Source organism: Lethenteron reissneri, chromosome 16 (genome assembly GCF_015708825.2).
Source record: "Lethenteron reissneri isolate LAM-NWPU_2019-01 chromosome 16, ASM1570882v1, whole genome shotgun sequence".
Lineage (NCBI taxonomy): Eukaryota > Metazoa > Chordata > Hyperoartia > Petromyzontiformes > Petromyzontidae > Lethenteron > Lethenteron reissneri.
Genome location: NC_083794.1, coordinates 2,085,759 through 2,105,716, shown reverse-complemented (window position 1 = coordinate 2,105,716; position 19,958 = coordinate 2,085,759). Strand labels below are relative to the sequence as shown.

At 42.5% G+C, this 19,958-nt stretch overlaps 1 protein-coding gene across 1 annotated transcript in view; it reads right to left on the bottom strand.

The window, feature by feature from the left end:
- TDO2 (tryptophan 2,3-dioxygenase) overlaps positions 1–19,958 on the bottom strand; it is a 130,869-nt gene that overhangs the window by 105,034 nt on the left and 5,877 nt on the right. Inside the window, exon 2 of the mRNA XM_061552202.1 lies at positions 487–583. Coding sequence (XP_061408186.1) covers positions 487–583 — 97 coding nt within the window. The remainder of the gene's footprint in view (positions 1–486; positions 584–19,958) is intronic.

Sequence of the window (19,958 nt, the reverse complement as noted above, 5' to 3'; positions counted from 1 at the left end):
CTAGCTTTGAGTATAATTTGAACTGAAAGTTCAATGCGGGTTGTGCAACAGGCATATATTGTATAAGCTGCGAATCGGTTGCGCTATATGAACACGAGAAAAGCTTTTCATATTTGTACTGAAACTTGAACTGATTTTCACGTAGAGCAATCTTGTCTCCCTTTTCCACCAATACGTTTTCACTCACTCGTATTTTGCTTATGTAAAACTGAGCACTTTTGCAATCGTGGAACATAAATCAAGTAACTGATTCAGTAGATGTATACCCAATGTCGCGATTAAACTTAAAAATCTAAATGTATGTGTGTTGAACTTTCTTCGCACCCTATGTAGCCAACCGTGATAAATATGGAAAAGACGTGTCATTCCCCAATATAAAAAATTAACAATGTTTATTTGAGGCATTGGGAGAGGTTTTTTGTTAATTATTTATAGTAGTCTTCTTATTCAGGCCTTCTACAACCTTTGTAATGGATATATCCTTACCTGGAGGTAGTCTCCGTACACAAGACCCCCTAAGGCAGCTTTGTTAATCCCCTCTTGAGCAGCATCATTCTCCAAACCATCGTCCAAGTCCACGGGACTGATGCAGAGGAACGAGAGGGGGCAGAAAGACACACATCAGTGTTAAAACCATCACGGACTCCATCACTTTGTTTGACACAACATTTCCAGTTTTTCAATGTGTAGTTTTTCTCCAGGATTTCTAATTCTCTCCCACATTCAAAACACTGTTTGAAAATAAAATGACGAAACATGCCAATTCAGATCCCTCCCTAAAGAATATGAATACCAGAAGCTCTTTAAATAATATATGAACATATCAAAGCAATTGCTTTTCCATTGCATTTAAAGTAGTCTGTTGTCTAGCAACTCTTCCACGATACGACTAAAAATCAAATATGTTGGGATGTCATGCTGAAGCTTTCAACACAATGCATTTTTTACATACCAAAAGACCATTTATAATTGTCACTTTTCATGCCACTTTATCTCAGATGTACAAGGGGATGAAGATATGGACAGGGTGCACGCAAGTATGCGGGCGTATAACGCAAAGAGCTTTCGAGATCTGAGTACGATATTCCGGGTTCGGGTACATGCCAACTCTTTCTTTCCTCGAGCGTTCACTGCGCCCGACCGTGGGCAACTTTCGCACCTGCGAACCACTGCAGTTGCCTGCCGTTGAACTTTGCACCTGAAAGTTGACCTCAATTCCTCAAGTTGCAGACAGTTGTGCAAAGGCAGGAGTTCGAGAGAAGAATTGACCACAGCGCGGCCCCATCTGAGGGACCACACTGTTGGGTTGCCATAAACTCCAGAACCATTGCAGTGCAGTTTTTTTTCAGTTGTGATATAATTATTAGAAATAGCTATAGCTAAACACATCCATTTTTTTATTTTCAATAAAAGATTATGGTTTTTTTTTGCCTTTTAAAGGGAAATGTTCGGTCCGCAAGATGATTCGGTGCACACAGCTGTAAAGGACTTCTCTTGCAGTGTCAATCTAAATATATCAACAATTTTGAGAAACTTTTAAGCTTTTAAACTGAATACATTTTATCTACTCATGTGCACAAGTGCTGGTGATACTAACATTAACATATTGAGAGATATAAAAATGACAGACATGACTAAGCATCATATAAACTATGTATCAAACTAAATCCTGTGCAGAATTTTTACATTCACATGAACTAAATTTGAAATATATACTGTATATATGTACTCACGAATGAAATATTTGTGTCATCATTTATTGCACAGTTCTCTTTTGCAAGGTAGCTGACGATTGTGAGTGGCTTTTCGCCTGGTTCAATCAGGTGACAGCTCTTGAATAGATGAGCTTGAGGTTAAGCAGAGACAGCCATTATCCTTGTGCTCAGTGATAACTACAATGCCTCAACTATTAACTGTACCCTTCCATTAATTTATGCATGCCTACTAAATTGTATCAACTGCTGCAAAGTAAACATGAATGACCCCAAACAGCATGCAGTACAGTAACACATTTCTCAATAACACTGCCATATAATATATCTAAAATCGGTGAAATTTTTGGTAAAAGCGCCCCTTCATAGCACGTACATAATTATAATAGAATCGCCTCAAATATAATAATCTATATTTTATTAATCACATTTCATATTTAAATATCTCAAAGCGCTGTACGTAAAAAAAACTACAAGTATAGATAAAATGTAAGTGAAATCGAAAGCTGATAATAATAATATAAATGTCAACCACACTCGAAATGCCAATACAATGAAGAAGAAACCGATAAACGTGAATAATAATAATTACAGAGTCATCCAATCAGATAACAGGAAAAGCCAATGCATACAAGTTGTTTTTGGTGCTATGAAGAAGGGCAATGAACCGAAATGGTGCCTGTTATATATGCGTCATTCCTATCATAAGGGCAGCGTGATGAACGAATGTTCTTAGTTATGTGTTGTGCTTGTGCACCACTGCCAACGCAATACTGTATCACAGACGAGGATAATGATCATGTGCCAATTTCACAAATATACTACAAAAACGATGCTTCCCTCTGTTAACATTCATCCAATTGGCACCGTGGTTGGATAAACAGGCATGAACTAAAAAATATATATTTATGTAAAGGCAACTCAGTCCATAACATCTTGGGGATTGATCAATTGTTACCACTCTTTGGGCGGCTAAGACTGGTTGTGGTAGAGATAAACTGTTTACACCTGAAATCTTGACTTGAAGCTTTCGTGACTGCAGGAATTCATGTTCTTTGGGTCTTTCGGTAAAGTGACGTCGACAGGTTCAAAGAAAATAAAAATGCAAACTACGACGTTTCGATCGCAACACAAGCGGTCGTCATCAGGTGATGAAGTCACTTTAGCGAAAAACCCAAAGAATATGGTTACACCTTAACCCTTTCCCATTCCGTTGACATACGTGGTTAGAGGTAAATGTTAATTATTACGGACTTGTACGTCATCAGTTTTTCTTACGATTCCGAGACTCCCACGAAGCCATGTGGGAGGGCGTGTGGCACAGTTTGGCGCCAGCTATCACCATAGTTCTCAGCGATGAGTACAATGTCTTTAAAAACAACGGTACAATGCCTCATTCCGAGATTCAGCGGTGGACGGAACACCCACTATGCGACTTGCAGACATCTCAGAATGAGAAAGGGTTAATTATGTAAATGTAGAATATAATCCGCTGCCAGTAGAGATGAGCACAGCTCCAGTGCTCACTTAAGCATTGATACACATTGACACTGACATAACTGGGAATAGCCAGGTCTCGGCAAAATATAGCGATTGTAATTTGGATAAAGTCCTAGAGCATTAACTACTTTAAACACTTCCATTGCAACAGCCAAGGTGAAAAAAAATGTGCAGCCTTTGTTCAATCCACTTTTGGATGAAGGGCTCCTTAAGGCATGTTGTTTGTGGGGGCTCTCTGGCCATACTTCCCGACATTGGTCAGTATGAGTTGGTGAAGGTTCAGCTACAATTCACCAGTAATGTTAGCCAAATCGAACTCAAACTGTTGGGTTATGAGTACACTGCAATAACGACTGTGTCACCACTCTACCCCAAGCGAGCAGGGTATTGCCATGTATACGTGTGTTTCTAGGCACCTGGAAAATTGGTCTCTGAAAGGTCATGATTGTTGTCTGATTATAATTAATGTAATGCATGGTGTGCATTGAAACAAGAATGCACAATTGGCTGTGCACTGGCTTCAAGTTACAATTGGAAGTTACGCAAGACTCCGGGGTGATATCAGAGTGCTGTGTCAAAGTGATGTATCCAAGTCGAGGTGTATTGGCGAGTGTACACTTGGCGTTGATCCAACCTTGTGATAGACAAGTCTTTGGTTGTAAAATACACTCCAATTTCATGTCACCAATAGCTGGTTAATGATTGAGCTGGGCAAGGGACGGTGATAATGGAAAAACTGATCCATTCGTCTTTAGTCCCCCCCCTCCCCGTCCAATGGCAGGTGTTTTTTCTGCAAAATTTTGCTGTATTTTCTTGGATTTTCTGTTTGCACTTAGTCACATATTCACTTTAAGATGTTTTCTTGTTCATGTTTTTTGTTTGTTGCGGTTGCACCCGATTCAAGAGCCGAATGGCTCACAGGGCTATACCTAATAAATGCACTTGAACTTTAAGTTTGACATCTTACAAAGGACAAAGCAGATCATAGGAAAAAATAAGGATTGATTTTACCCTTTCTGGCAATAAAACAGGCAATAAGATGTTTAAACACCAAATATAAACTTTTTTTCAAGGAATCACGTCTGAAATAACCACACGTACTTGTGGTGAACATGCAAACAAAAACATGCTCTGATAATATACACCATGTCTTTGAAACTGATTGGTATACAACAGAGACAGCCTTCTTTAGGGCCTAGTCTTATCAGTGTTCGCCAAAAGGCGAACAGATAATATAACTTTTCTCATCTATTTTCAAGCTTCACCAAGTTGAATCTATCTCAGTGTATACGTCGTCTGAATGACAATGTGATTCACTAGTTTTATAATGGCGAGTTTCCGTTATGTAGGTGTGCTTTCTTAAACGTCATTGTGTGTAGAGATACAATTATGTGGGAAGTGTAAGCTGAAATGTTTGTTGTACAACAAATACGATTAACTAAATAATATAATGATATGGATGGTGAACTTCTTTCGCACCATAACGTAGCCAACCGTGCCATTTGTTATTGACCACCCTTCCTGTCATTGATGTGCATCTGATCAAATGGCACCAGCACAAAGCATTTGACTCACAGTCAGAGGAACTTGAGTGCTATTCCCAATCGTGGATGTACTGAATCCATTACCCCCCTGGAGTCACTAAAAACGAACAATGCTTTATGGAACTAAGTCAACAGCAGTCTGCAATAAAACTGACTCCTGCCATGGAAATGAAGAGTTTCCAACACAGTAGCTGTCGTAAGAGAGACTACAATTGAAATCCAAAGACGCATTGACTAAGTAGGAAACTTGTGAGGTAAACAATAAATAATTGTCACGATGCTGCTACCTTTCCCCTTGCACTGCTGTACTTCTTCCTCGACCGCCCAAGCCTCGTGCTAATTCAATTATTTAACAGTTGTGAATGTCCAATTAATGGACATTTTGGACACTGTCCCCAGGTGGTTTGCTCGTTAGTTTAGATGTAGTTTCTTTTTCACCAAAGTTCCTGTGCCCGATACCATTGCAATCATTGATGATTTGGTTCAATAAGGATTGAATGCTGATGTACCGGCCCTGGTGAGACACTGCCTCACCAATACATACTTCACCTGGAATGGAACATTCAACAAACATACTGAAGGCACTCCAATGGGTTCTCCCTTATCTCTGGTTGTAGCCAACATTTTCATGGAAACATTTTAAATCAGACGCCATCCAGGCATCCGCTCTGCGCCCATCCTTGTGGAAGAGGTACATGGCTGACACATTTTTCATCTGGCCACATGGTCGACCGGCTCAGAATTAATTCCTCAACTACATCAATTCCATACACCCAGCCATAAAATTCACCATGGAGGTAGAAAATTATGGCATGCTACCTTTCTTGGATATCTTAATAAAAAAAAAGACCAGATGACTCAATGAGCATTCTGTCTACAGGAAAATAACCCATACTGACACCTAAAACCTGATTCCCACTACCATCCATCTCAGAAGAATTCCCTCATCAAAACGCGACACCATAGAGCTCAATGTATTTCCGACCATGAACACCTAACCAGTAAACGCAAACACATACACCAAGCTCTTAAGGCGAATTAATATTCTGACTACACAATCCGCAATGCTATCACCCCAACCGTGAGGAAGGAACCATCTGAAGATCCAATCAAAACCATCACATTGCCATACATAACAAGGGTAACCAAAAATATTTCCCAAATCATGAACAAACACAAGATTCAGGTCCGATTGAACACAGTACATAAAATTCGTGATCTGATCCCATCTGTGAAGGACAAGATTCCTGACATGCAATATCCCGGTGTCTACAAACTAAGCTGTATCTGCAGCAGATACATTGGGGAAACTAAGCGACATGTCTCGGACCGTGTTCGTGAACATAAGGCAGATTTTAAACACGGTAGGACCAATACTTCTGCTGTAGCTGATCATTATTTTAATTAGGCTGGCTTGCACAAAATTGATTTCTCTAAAACGACAGTACTTTGCAAGCCTACTGGCTATCAACAAAGATTTGTTCATGAAGCCATCCACATATATAGACAGACACAATTTCAACCGAGAAGACAGTTATAAACTCAGCAATCATTGGAAAGATGTCATCAACCACTTTCAGTCAAGACTTGATTTGTAATTTCTTGTCAACCTCCACCGTCAGCAGGGTGGATGTGTGGAGCGAGGTGCAATGCCCCCCATCTCTACCCCCTATCTCTCCCCCCTCTCTCTCCCCCTAGCTCTGCCCCCCTCTCTCTCCCTTTGTCTCCTCCTGCATTAGCATTCGCTGCCCCGCCCATGCTGCTGACACACTTGGACTGCGCAGCTCGACACTCAGGGCTGGCTCCACGGCTCTTGTGCCACGCCCACTCACAGCTTAGAGGCTTGCCCCCCCCCCTTTTCTCTCCACCTGATGACGACCGCTTGTGTTGTGATCGAAACGTCTTGAGTTTTTGTTTAATTATTTTTAATTTTGTTGTTTTCTATCTACGTGACTTTACCGAAAGAACCAAATAATATTTGCTAATGCAGGTCATCGTGTGCCCGTATATGACATTTTTTACGTAATTAATTTGGGATATTTTTAGATTTTCCCACCATAATTGGTGCACAGCCTCACAGCCAAAAGAATCCACCCAGAGCTTAACAACAACAAAAAGACGTGTAGTCTCGTAGGTATCTTATTCCTTCTGCTCAAGGCTTGTGTGTGTGTGTGGCATGCGTCGCACACACACTCAGTCGGAGACGAGGTAGTCGCAGGAGGCACTGTCCTCCCATTTTATTTTCGTTTCATGCCACCAACTCCGGCCCCGTCTCTCTCATGACCACGCTGCCATACGACCCCTGTCAGCGTTGCACCGACGTTATCGACCGGGACAACCAACTACTGTCCGGCCGCACAATGATCGGGCGAAGGCAGCGGCGACGAGGGCGATGACGATATCGATGATGAGACGAGTCCAATCCCAGAACCGGCAGCCATGAGCTCTCGCTCACCGCTGCTAATATTCCCCTCGGCACGGCTTGGCTTCACCCTAGCCAGGCCTCCCTTCTCGAACCCACCAGAGGGGTCCAGGGGCTTCCAGGTGAGGTCTGTCATGACCTTTGCCCCAGTTCCTCCGCCCTGCCGGCACACCCGCGTATATGCTCAACAGCGTGTGCGCTAAGTGCCCACCTGCAGTTGCAGCTGCTGTACGACAGTCAGCGCTATGTCACTACACATGTAAATGCTCGTACTGTACTGTAAATAAAACATAGGATTCGAGCCCAAAAGCCATAACAAGAGATACATTACTTTTTTTGCACACCACTCGCGATTGATTGTGCTGCGTTTGTTGCTTTCCACGAAAAGTCAGTCAGACAATGCAACCACTTTGGCAATCACGGCGAGGGAACCTCTTCATCCACCTCCTTTGAGCTCACCGAATCCCGTGTATTGTGCACAAGAGTGTGTGTGTGCGTGCACAGAGTAATCTAAGCCTCGATAACAACCTCTACTTGGTATGGCCAGGTGGCTCAAGAAGGCTAATGCTTTGCCATTAAGGTCCTGGGTGCAAATCGCAGACGATTAACCGAGTTCTCAGCTGGTCTTTTTGTCCAGTCATAAATGACTGCACACAAAAACAAACCACGCTATTGCTTTTAATATTTCATCTCATACAACATAGTATCATTGACATACGACACAAACTTCATGGAGAATATCAGATGCACGACATTATGTGCACAAGAGGCAATGTCATCAGAAAATCTGAAATGGTTAATAATTCTTTATTAATGTTAATCCATTTATCAAATCCATTGTTGCTAAATATCTTCGTATGTCGCTGAGAAGAACTTTTGTGAAAGCACATCTCTGCCCTAGCAGACCCACCTCTCTATATGTCCCCCCCTCTCTATTTAAGGCCTCGACACAGAGGCATTTGGTCTCTGTGTGTCTATGTTGTGTGTCTCTCTCTATGTGTCTCTGTGTTGTCTCTCTCTGCTAGTGTGTGTGTCTGTCTGTGTGTCTCCGTGTCTGTGCTTTGTCTCAAATTTAGTTCTACCTGATGACGGTTGCTTGTATTGCAATACGTGACTTTACCAAAAGAACCAAAGAGTAATTCCTGCAGTCACGAAAGCTTCAAATCAAGTTCGAGTACAGTTTGTGAAAGGTGTCTTCATAGACTGTCCACTGGTAACCGCCAGAACGCCTCTTATACTGGTATGAACCTCCTGGTTCCACCAGCCCACAGGGGATTATTGTGTCCGTCCGTCGTGCATCAAAAAATTGGAGGGGTGGGGCTGGGTGGAGAGGGGAGGGTGGGGAGGGGCTGGGTGGGGAGGGGAAGGTGGGGAGGGGCTGGGTGGGGAGGGTGGGGCTAGGTGGGGAGGGGCTGGTTGGGGAGGGGCTGGGTGGGGAGTGGCTGGATGGGGAGGGTGGGGAGGGGCTGGATGGGGGGTGGGAGGGGTGGGGCTGGTTGGGGAGGGGCTGGTCACCCCGTGGTGCCCTTATAAAACTCAACGTTTAACCTACTCACGCCGGCTTGTGCCCGCCCTCACAGTTGGGCATATTTGCGGAATACACCACGCCGCTGTTGACCCTGACTATTGACCGAGCAACCCAACGTTCCTACCAGCTCCCTCTGCAGGAATGTGTTTTGTTGTTCTCAAGATAAAACAGTCCTGCGCGTTTGTCAAATAATAATTTACACTTATAAAGCGTGCTTCACTAGAAGTCACAAGGCGCTGCATAGAGCTAAAAGCAAGTAAGTAAATAACTCACGCAATTCTAAAACCTAAGAATGCACGCAGGCTCATGATTTAACCACAGATACAATCCCCCCCCCCACTCCCAAAACACAACCAAATTAATCCGGATAAAAGGCCTTTAAGAAAAATCATTCTTAAGACGGGATTTAAATAAACCGAGGGACTCAGAGCAGATCGAACATTTGATGGAAGTAAATTCCACAGCTTGGGGACCACACAAGAAAAGCCCCCCGGGGTCACTCATTGAACGGAAGTGCGACCTCCGCACACACAAGAGTAGCCCACATGCAGACGAGTGAAGAACTCGCGTTGAGGCATACGGGTGGAAGAGGTCACGGGTGGAAGATGCATTGTTGATGGCCTTGTAGGTCATAAGAAGGATCTTTAACTCCACTCGAAATCTGACCGGTAACCAATGGAGAGACTCAATTACAGGGGCAATGTGCTCAGCAACTGGTGTTCGAGTAAGAACGATGGCAGCTGCATTCTGCACGTGCTGGAGGCAGTATGACAGCTTGAGAGAGATGCCAGCTAAACAGTGCAAGAGTAACCAGAGTTGCCAAATGTTTGTACCACTAGGGGTTTGCAATGTGTTTTGCGCTATCCATCCGGGCGGTGCTATGGCCCAGCGGTAGCGCGTTCGCCCCGCGTAGCAGAGGTTCACGGTTCGATTCCAGTAAACTGCCTTGATTAATACCGCAGTGCATTTTAACTACGCACACATACTGATTATCAGTGGAGGTTAAAGATCCCGTATTGCCATTCACGAGAGTAGGCCATTGTGTGCTGGCATCATGGTCCACATCTCTTCAGTTCTAACCCGCGTAAACAAAAATAACTGAATATGGAAACCTTTTAAAATAAATACATTTGAAGGTAAATTAATCCATGGATAGATACGTAGCGATCACTGCAGCTGACTACAATGTATTGGTAAGTTTCATCTTGAAAAGGAGTCACGAGACTCAATGAGGCTTTCAAAAGTGAACAAATATATCGTAAAATATGTGTGCAATCTGAAGCAGGCTCTCTGGATTTCTCAGCTTGGCCTGAATGCCTTTGCTTTTTAAGCCTCCTGTGTAAACACGTCATTATTGATTTTGGCCAATGGTCTAAAAAGCAATTCCATTCATGAAAGCATTAGACAGCCATAGGTGCTATCATAAACACAATACAGCAAGTGCACCTGGGGAAAAAAATGAATAACATCGTGTAACTTCATGGCAACTTCATCAGAAACAAAACATTTCTTAGAATACGATATTGATTTTACTTGTTTCAGAGCACACAATTATATTCGTTGGAATTACACAGAGAGAGCGATACGTGTGAAAGATTACTCTGAAAAGGGGAGTACATTCAGGAACTGACGTTATAAAAACAGCATTTTATGAATTTATTGCACTTTGATTTTGCATGAAGTTGCCGTGATTTCATTTTTGATGATACGATACGTTACTTACTAACTGTTACTATTGAATTTTACCAGGTAAGGTCCACTGAGCTATATCGTTCTTTTTCAGAAGCGACCTGCTGACTAAAAATGATAGCTCAACGAAGTGGCTTATCACGTGGAGATTTATACCCGGCCGGAGACTCTATAAACGCATGTTTCTAAATGTGGAGGAGGAAACCGGAGGACATGATAAAATATCCACGCGACCGCGGGGCGAACATGCAATCTCCAAATATACGGGCGTCAGGGTTTATTATCGAACCCACGACCTCCTAAATACCAGGCAAGGTAGTTAACTTCCCACGTTGTAAGTCTCCCTTGACTTCCTATATTTTTCACGTTTTTATCAACTTGCTATGTGATTTTATTTACTTCAAATGTGAATAAAAATGTCTTAAGAGTTCTTAAACTTCAGTTCACTCAACATAAGCTTGCTCAAAGTCTTAATATTCTTATTATAATCATTGCGTCAAACAGACTCTGATAATATATGCATTGTCTTAGAAACTAATTGGCCTACACCAGAGATAGCCTTCTTCATGAACTAGTCTCACCAGTGTCAGACCAGAGAATAGCGCCAAAAAGCGAACAATGCAAAAACAATGCAAGTGTAATAACAGCCATAGAGGGTTCACGTGGGGATTGGCTTGCCGGTCCTGCTTTGTAGCTAATAAGGGTTGAGACAGGGAACATGGCCTCTGCGTGATCGCGGCGTGTTAGCAGGGGGGAGTGGCCTGGCCATTCGGGGCCCCAGCTAATGGGGAGCCGGATCAGAGGCGTGGTCCCGGGATTGACAGGGAACCATCGAGAACGGTGAATGCTGTCTACGGAGGATTGGCTGGGGGGTACCACGTGACGAAGGGATTAAGAGAGAGAGAACGATCGAGAGCAGACTGGGGAACGAGCAGAGCAAGAGCCACGCGCGTACGGGGGCTCTGGGTGCCACGTGCGCGGTGGGAACTTGGTGTGAAGTCTGCCCGCTCTCTTTTGTCTGCCAGCAACGGAGAGTGTGTGAGTAAAGTGTATTGTGGAAGTGGAAATAAAAAGGACCGATTCCGAAGCCGTCTCAGAAGGATTATTACACAAGCATCAGAAACACTTATAGCTCAGGTCGACAATACATATATTATCAGAGCGTGTGTGTTTGCATGTTTTGCCACAAGTATGTGTGGCTAATGCAGACTTGATGCCTTGCAAAAAGTATATATGTGGCGTTTGAACATCTTAACATTCGTTTTATTGCCAGAAAGGGTTAAATATATTATTTTCTTTTCACTTTCAGCACGTTTTTTCGTTCTCAGCATAGTAAATCGGCAGCTCGTGTCTGTTTGACTGCTGGATGATACGCACGCTCAACACAGAAGGCATAGGATGTCGCCATTGCTTGTGAATGACGATGGGAGAGCAAGCAGTGTGCAAGGTGGTCAATGCTGAGCAGAATTTCAATGCAAAGTCAACAGCCCGGAGTAAACACAACATATGCAATCACACCAATAGGCATCGATTGCCTTACACTAATACAGCAACATACTCTTTCAAGGTATGCTACTAAAATGAATAAATGAAACATCACAAACTTAAAGTGTCAATATTATGAAAATGTAAGTTTTTTACACTATGAGATCTCTTTTACCAGTGGCAAAATATAATAGTAGGTTTTTAAAGGGTAAAAACCTACTATTATAAAATGTAAGTTGTGATTTTTTTTCAGACACGTGGATATTTATCATCAATAGGTAGTTATTATCATTGGGTATTCTAATCATCAATGGGTATTATCAATATGTATTATCATTAAGTCAATTGCCGTCAATTGAAAGTGATGTTATTGCTCAATTTAGAATTGAGCCAGTGCTCATCTCCTGTTTAGAAGCCTAAGACAGTGCTACTAATTCCATATTCCTATGGCGGGGGTCAGCATATCCAACATGATAACCACTATACTCTTTGTTTTTTTTTCGGTAAAGTCACGTAGGTGAAAATAAAATAAAAAATAAAACAACTAACTTGCGATTTAATGTAGTTGTATTATTTTTATTTTATTTAGTTTTCACGTACGTGACTTTACCGAAAAAAACAAAGAGTATAGATCCTTGCAGTCACGAAAACTTCAAATCTAGAAAGAATGATAACCACTGTTAGTTATCCTATAGATAGTCCCTTTGTGCTGTGAAAGATCCTTTATGAGCGCCATCAGGGTACGAAAATAAATAGTTCACGATTCATCGTGTTACGTTAAGCGAAATATATACAATGAGAATATGATTTTAAAACGTGTTTCATCATCTGTGTAATGAGTTCAACTGAGTCGCAGACATAGACTTGGAGGCAATACATTTATTCAACTCCGACACACGGGGTAACTTCCCCTTAACAGAATAACAACCTGTGGTGGTGACCACCAGGCTAACTACACTAGTTACAATGTAACTGCTACTATGGACCGTTGAACGGAGAACGTAGATGAAGGGTTTATTCCAGGATGAACAACAACCTTGGTCCCTCTCGGGACCCGGCTTATATTCTCTGCGGCGTGGCTGGCTCCGCCCTTGGCCACGACCACCTTCCAGAATCCTCGGGAAGGATCCGGTTCCCTATCACGTGACCACCCCTCGCCCTCTCTGGGGCCCCTTTGTAGACTTAACTAGTCACGTGGCCTCCCAGGTTCACCAGAGTGCCATGGCCTTTAGTAACCTCATTCCTACGGATGGCACTCCCACACCCTATCCTGTAGGGCCGGCACTGCACGCCAAGCGTGGTGCCATCCAGCACTATCAATCAGCGCTCACCAGGCCCCTCTAGGGCCGGGACTACACCCACACCATTGTGATATCCGCGATGTCGTTACACCATATGTCATGCCACTCTAGGACTGGTACTGCACTGTTGACATCTCGCAATGTCACTACACCTGCAAGCGAGAGAAGCCAAAATTCTAAACACGTACTAAACAAAACGTACGATTAGATGCGTGTGTGTGTGCTTTTTTGTACAAGCGGAATGACCAGCTATCCATTGAAAAGAGACACTCCATCTCGATTTGCTTTCATCTGGTCGCATCAGATGTTCTAAATTGTCAGACTGTAGCAAAGTTAGAGCAGAACTCCATTTCTTTTTATAGACTGACATTGTCACGAATTCACAATTAAGAGGAGCTTTCGTCCTGATGCTGAATTTGTAAAACAAATGTAATAATCATCCACGATGTTTTACATATACATGCAGTGACTTTTGTCATTCCACTGCTGGCCGAGGGCCTCTTCAATCGCTGTGAGTCACGGGGGTTATTTTACTATACTTCACTACGCTGGCCAGTGCAGTTTTGTGATGGTATGGCTGCGGGAAAGGTAACGAGAATTCTAGAGGAGAAAGATCTCCCACTGAGAAAAAGTTGACATCGATAGAACACCTTGATTGCCAGAGGGGAAAGTGCGTGGGGTTGGAGTATAGTTGGATTTGAAGGGAGGGGGACTGGCAGGAGCAATATTTGGAGGATGTGAAGACTGCGAAGGAAATTGTGACAATTATAACCTGAAACAATTTTTTTATGTTACCAGGTAAGGACCACTGAGCTATGTAGCTCTTTATCAGATGCGACCTGGCAACAAATGATAGCTCAACAAAGTGGCTTATCGCGTGGAGATTTATAGCAACCAAATACTCTTAAGCACATGTTTCTAAATGTAGAGGGAAAACCCACGGGGAGAACATGCAAACTCTAAATATCCAGGCGCCAGGGTCAGGATCGAACCCTTCGACCTCCTGCATACCATGCGAGGTAGTTAACATCTCGTCACCGTAACAACAGTTACGAGATGTTAGGAGTTTAACCAAGACACCCATCCTGTCGACCACTATTCCCCCAGGCATTATAGGCGTGGGCAGGTTTATGATTGACAGCTGAGTACAAACAAAACACCAGCTGAGCGAGGTTGCGTACAGTGTGGGCAGTGCCGTGATTGCACACCCTGAACTTTCAGACTTTGGTAGAGATGTTGATGTTCGGGCCAGCGCAACACGCTGTTGTACAATACAAAAAAAATATGACAGCATTTGAGAGGGGGGGGGGAAAATAACGATACAATTACCACGGGCCTGGTTACAATGCAGCATGCGTACCCCGTCGGTGTTACATCACATGCTCGCTTTGCCCAAAGCTGTATCAAATAACTTGAACTCTCAGAGAAACCCACATTTATGGAGATTTGGAGAGGAAAGAGCAGCATGAGAAAAAAATGCGGTGAGCATCGACCTTTCGCAAACGCAGCAGATCACGTGATCAACACCAGCATTTTCCGCTTTGACTTTGCCGCAAGTTCAAATGTCAACAACAATAATTCCGCCGTCGTTGCAAGTCAAGCACAACTGATTTTATCCCGCGTGCCATAGCGCATGACTATCAATAACCACCGTGTCATATGCAATGTTAAACCAAACAGTGCACAAAACACTGACATTTTTCAATTAAAAAGTTGGATATTCTGTTGAAATGTATAATCCGATTTTTTTATGTAATTAAACATTTGCAATATGTTTAAACTGATATAATTTTTAGTATGTCAATTATATCATTGGGACAGGTCTACCCATGGGACAACTCTGCTGATATGCAATATACTGTTGTTACATTTTATTGCCTATTGAGTCTGAATAACAATTCTCAGGAGGCTCTTTTAGACAAAAGGGAAATTATTTCCAATATTCTTCTACGTAAGAGTAAACCAAGCAACCTAGAGAGTTCGGAATGCACTCTCTGTCTCGTGACATCATGCCAAGAGCACAATTGATAATTAAATTGGAGAAAAATACTCGAAAATATTCATTCAAATGTTCTGTTTGCAATTATAACAGGACAAGGTCAAGGAGAAAACTCATTGGACCAGGCCGAGGAACAAATCTGTCATCGACTCTTACATTATGTAGGACCTTCATAATCAGACCATGATTCATTATCAGCAGCAGCTGATATTGTCTATCCCTGCAGTCACGAAAGCTTTAAATCGAAATTTAACCGCCTCTACGAGGAGGGATTCCATATAACTTTGAGATCCTTCAACAAGCTCCGTGATAAGAAGGCTCAGCTAATCGAGTCTCTCACCTTTCTGAAGAGATGCCGCGACTCTAAGGTAATATCAAACGCATTTACACTAACATCTGCTGCTGTAACTTTCTCTAATGCTAAACTAATTCTGTCTAGAACTAGCTTAGCTCTTATCTCAGAGAAAATAAGACTTACGCGCACCGATCTAGATCAGTTAGACAAGACACTACAAATCACACTTATCTTTGAGTGCAACAATGTCCACATCGGATTGGGAACATGTAGACAAAATGACTGCCTCTTCAGTTGCCGATATGTCGACCAAATGTAAGGACAACTTGATTTCCAAATTCAACCGCCTCTCAAACAAGAGACCGGACCCACACATTGAAAAGCTAGACGTTAACAAAGTCGTAATTAATCGCAGTAACAGTTCTATTTCTGAAGGTCTGAAATCGGTTTTAGCTAAAGGACTAAACGTTGCAGTCACACCTAGACACATACCAGTTAATGATATAATTGCCCGAGTAGATGTAGCTCTCAAGGGCCTGAGTCACATCGCTGCAGACGTAGCAAGATCTGAAATCTCTGCAACCCTCAAAAACGCTAAGATGCCAGCTAGCAACATCACCAAAGATGAGCGTTTTGAATTAGCTCAATTAAAAAAGAGGGATGACATTGTCATCCTCTCAGCCGACAAAGGCAATGCCACTGTCATCATGGACAAAATAGAATACAACAACAAAATTCAAGAACTACTCAACGATGGCAGCTATACAAAAATAAAAAAATGAACCCATAAAAACAAAGTTTTTCACTATAAATCCTTTATATGCGTGGCATCGGGGCGGCTAGAGTCCTCTCGTCCTCTGGCTTGAGATGGCTGCCACCTATGGTCAGATGATTGTCTGCCACCATTAAGCAACTGGTAATTAAATACTTTTAAAAAATTCCCTAAACAGTGTAAAATTTGGGAATTTTTTTCACGAAAATGAATTGTCACGCACAACGAGTCTGTGTGCAAAATGTCAGCTCGATTGGATCACGGGAAGTGGGTTAAAAAAACGACCAAAAGACTTGCACGGTCGTAAGCAAGCAAGCACGCAAGCACGCAAGCAAGCAAGTGAACTTAATATAAAGGATTTAAAAAGAGACCCCACCAACAGCCTCGTCTCTAAAACCAACAAAATCATTTCTGATTCAACCGCATTAATTGATCAGACCAAACAGTTCTCGTTGAAACCTTCTGCAGCCAGGCCACCAAGATTATACGGCTTGCCCAAGATACATAAAGAAGATACACCTCTTAGTTCCATTATCTCTACTATCAACTCCCTCACCTACAAACTGGCTCGTTTTTTGTCTGAAATCCTACGGCCTTTCACTGGAAAAACCACCTCTGCGGTACTAAATTCTACTGACCTGGTATCGACAATCAAGGGGATTTCCCTGTCCCCAGACGACCTGCTTGTCAGTTTTGATGTGGTTTCCTTATTCACCAAAGTTCCTGTGCCTGACACCATCGCAATCATTGAAGAGTTGGTTCATCAAGGACTGAATACTGGGGTACCCCCCCTGGTGAGACACTGCTTAACCAATACATACTTCACCTGGAATGGAACTTTCTACAAGCAAACTGAGGGCACCCCAATGGGCTCCCCCCTATCTCCGGTTGTAGCCAACGTTTTCATGGAGAAATTTGAGACTGACGCCATCCAGACTGCCACTCTACGCCCGACCTTATGGAAGAGGTATGTAGATGACACTTTTGTCATCTAGCCACATGGCCGGCCTGCTCTAGACCAATTTCTCGACCACATCAATTCCATACACCCAGCCATCAGATTCACCATGGAAGTCGAAAAATATGGCAAGCTACCCTTTTTGGATGTCCTAATTAAAAGGAGACCTGATGCTTCAATGAGCCACTTTTGTCTACAGGAAAGCCACCCATACGGATGCTTACCTAAAACCGGATTCCCACCACCACCCATCCCAGAAGAATTCCCTCATCAAGACTCTATACCATAGAGCCGAATGCATATCCGACCAGGAACATATTGCCAGTGAACTCAAACACGTACGCCAAGCTCTTAAGGCTAATGGTTACTCCGACTACACAATCCGCAAAGCCATCACTCCAACCATCAAGAAGGATCCTGTTGAGGAGCCTTTCAAGACCATCACCTTACCCTACATTGCTGGGGTCACAGAAAAAATCTCCAAAATCCTGATAAAACACAAGATCCAGGTCCGATTCAACACAGTACATAAAATCCGTGATCTGGTCCCGTCTGTAAAAGATGTGGTTCCAGACATACAGTACCCTGGCGTCTACAAACTAAGTTGCCTCTGTGGTAGCAGTTACATTGGAGCAACCAAACGACATGTCTCTGACCGCATCCGTGAACATAAAGCAGACTTGAAACATGGTAGGACAAACACCTCAGCCGTGGCAGATCACTGTTACAATTCAGTGGGCTCACATGATATTGACTTCTCCAAGACAGAGGTTTCTCTGCAAGCCATCTGGCTACCATGAGAGATTCGTTCATGAGGCGATCCACATATACAAACACAGAGACAATTTCAACCGAGAAGATGGATTCTGGCTTAGCAATCATTGGAAGGACGTAATAAACCATTTCGGATCTTAACTGATTGTGTTCACGTTTACGGTGACTTTCAGACCGCGTTCCACTCACTGGCATTGCATTCTCTGCAGGGAATGGATTATTTGTTCCGCTGCAAGTTTAATACCACTACTCTCCCATTGACATATTTCGTTGCTTCCTCTTAGTATCTTTCACACAACGGTCAATGGTACAGTGTATAATAACAAATAGTATAACATTTATATGCTTAATACAATGTACAAAGTAATAATTAGTATCGTAATTGTTAAGTGAATATACAGCAGTGTGATACACATTAGGGTGGGTAGAATAATACATAGTGTAATATTACAATGTATAAGGTGGTTTATAGCAATACAGTATATAATTTAATGTTGGGTTTGTCTATGGCAGTATATAGTACTGTATAGACTCGTGTGATGAAAGAGAATAAAGTTTAGATGGAAGCATATTATACTTTTTACGACGTAGAATTGTAATGTATTACTTACTGTTAGTAACTCAACTTATTGTAGAGTATATTTAGTATACTGATGATACTATGTAGTTTATACTTTAGTTGTTTACGTGGTGGTTTTAGTTACTGCAGCTACATACTATTAACACTCCTTCCTTTTATTAATGCTACCCATATCCCCCCCCTTTGATGCTGCTAATCCTGCATAATGCACGGGCATAAGTAGTACTAATCACATACCTGCATTTCTAATATCCCTTCCCTTTGATGCTGCTAATCCTGCATAATGCACGGGCATAAGTAGTACTAATCACATACCTGCATTTTCCATATCCCCTCCCTTTGATGCTGCTAATCCTGCATTATGCACGGGCATAAGTAGTACTAATCACATACTTGCATTTCCCATAAATATGCTGAATTCCTCTTGATATGCAAATTCTTTTTGTCAAGGCGCCCTTTCCCCCCCTTCCAACCCAGCTTAAATATATGCTCCAAGCATGGTGCTGTTTCATTCAGACGCTGTCGCCTCGACAGACCTGGTTTTCACCTGAGGACGGCTGCTTGCGTTGTGGCCGAAACGTCATGAGAATATTTTTATTATGTTTTATTATTATTATTTTATTACTTCCCTTCTACGTGACTTTACCGAAAGAACCAAGAAGATGTCTATCCACTGTTGGATGAAAGTTTCCCCACATCCTGTTATTGTTTACCAGCGTCAACGTTTTATAAATCAAGTGTCATTATGTTGTAAACGATGTTTTTGTATCCTAATTTAGTTTTCTGTTTTGTTCCATTTGTTGTGCGCAGTTAATTACTGTATTTAGTGTTCGGTGTTTGCTATTTTTTTTGTTATTATCATCCACTGCTGAAGAAAGCCTACAAAAGCTGTTGTCATCTCTCAATTTGAATCCATCATCTCGGTTGAAGGTGTGTCTATGCTTGTATATCTAGATGGCTTCATGGAGAAATTAGTGGAATGATGTAATTAACCAAGTTAACCTTTAGCTGCCGTGTAGTTTACTGATAGACAGCTAGTTTAGATTACATTGTATAAACGTATCCATACTCCCAGTCTGTTACACCACATTACCACACGTTTTTAGCCTGCACATTTCAGTTTGAACTCTATGCGTTACTAATTTACCCGGCAGCATAACAAATGGCGGCTTATCTACTTCCACCATCTACATTACAAAGTCTCAGTTTGAACTCCAATCGTTGCTCGGGGTACACAACGCTACCACCCATCCCACACCCTGCCCCCACATGCCCCCTCGCGACTATATAGTTACTCGTCACAGCCACCTCTGAGACACACTTAAGCGGTGTGCTTCCGCTAAGTTGTCCTGAACTGTGAACACCACACTCGTGGAAGCACTGAAACACTTCACAAGGA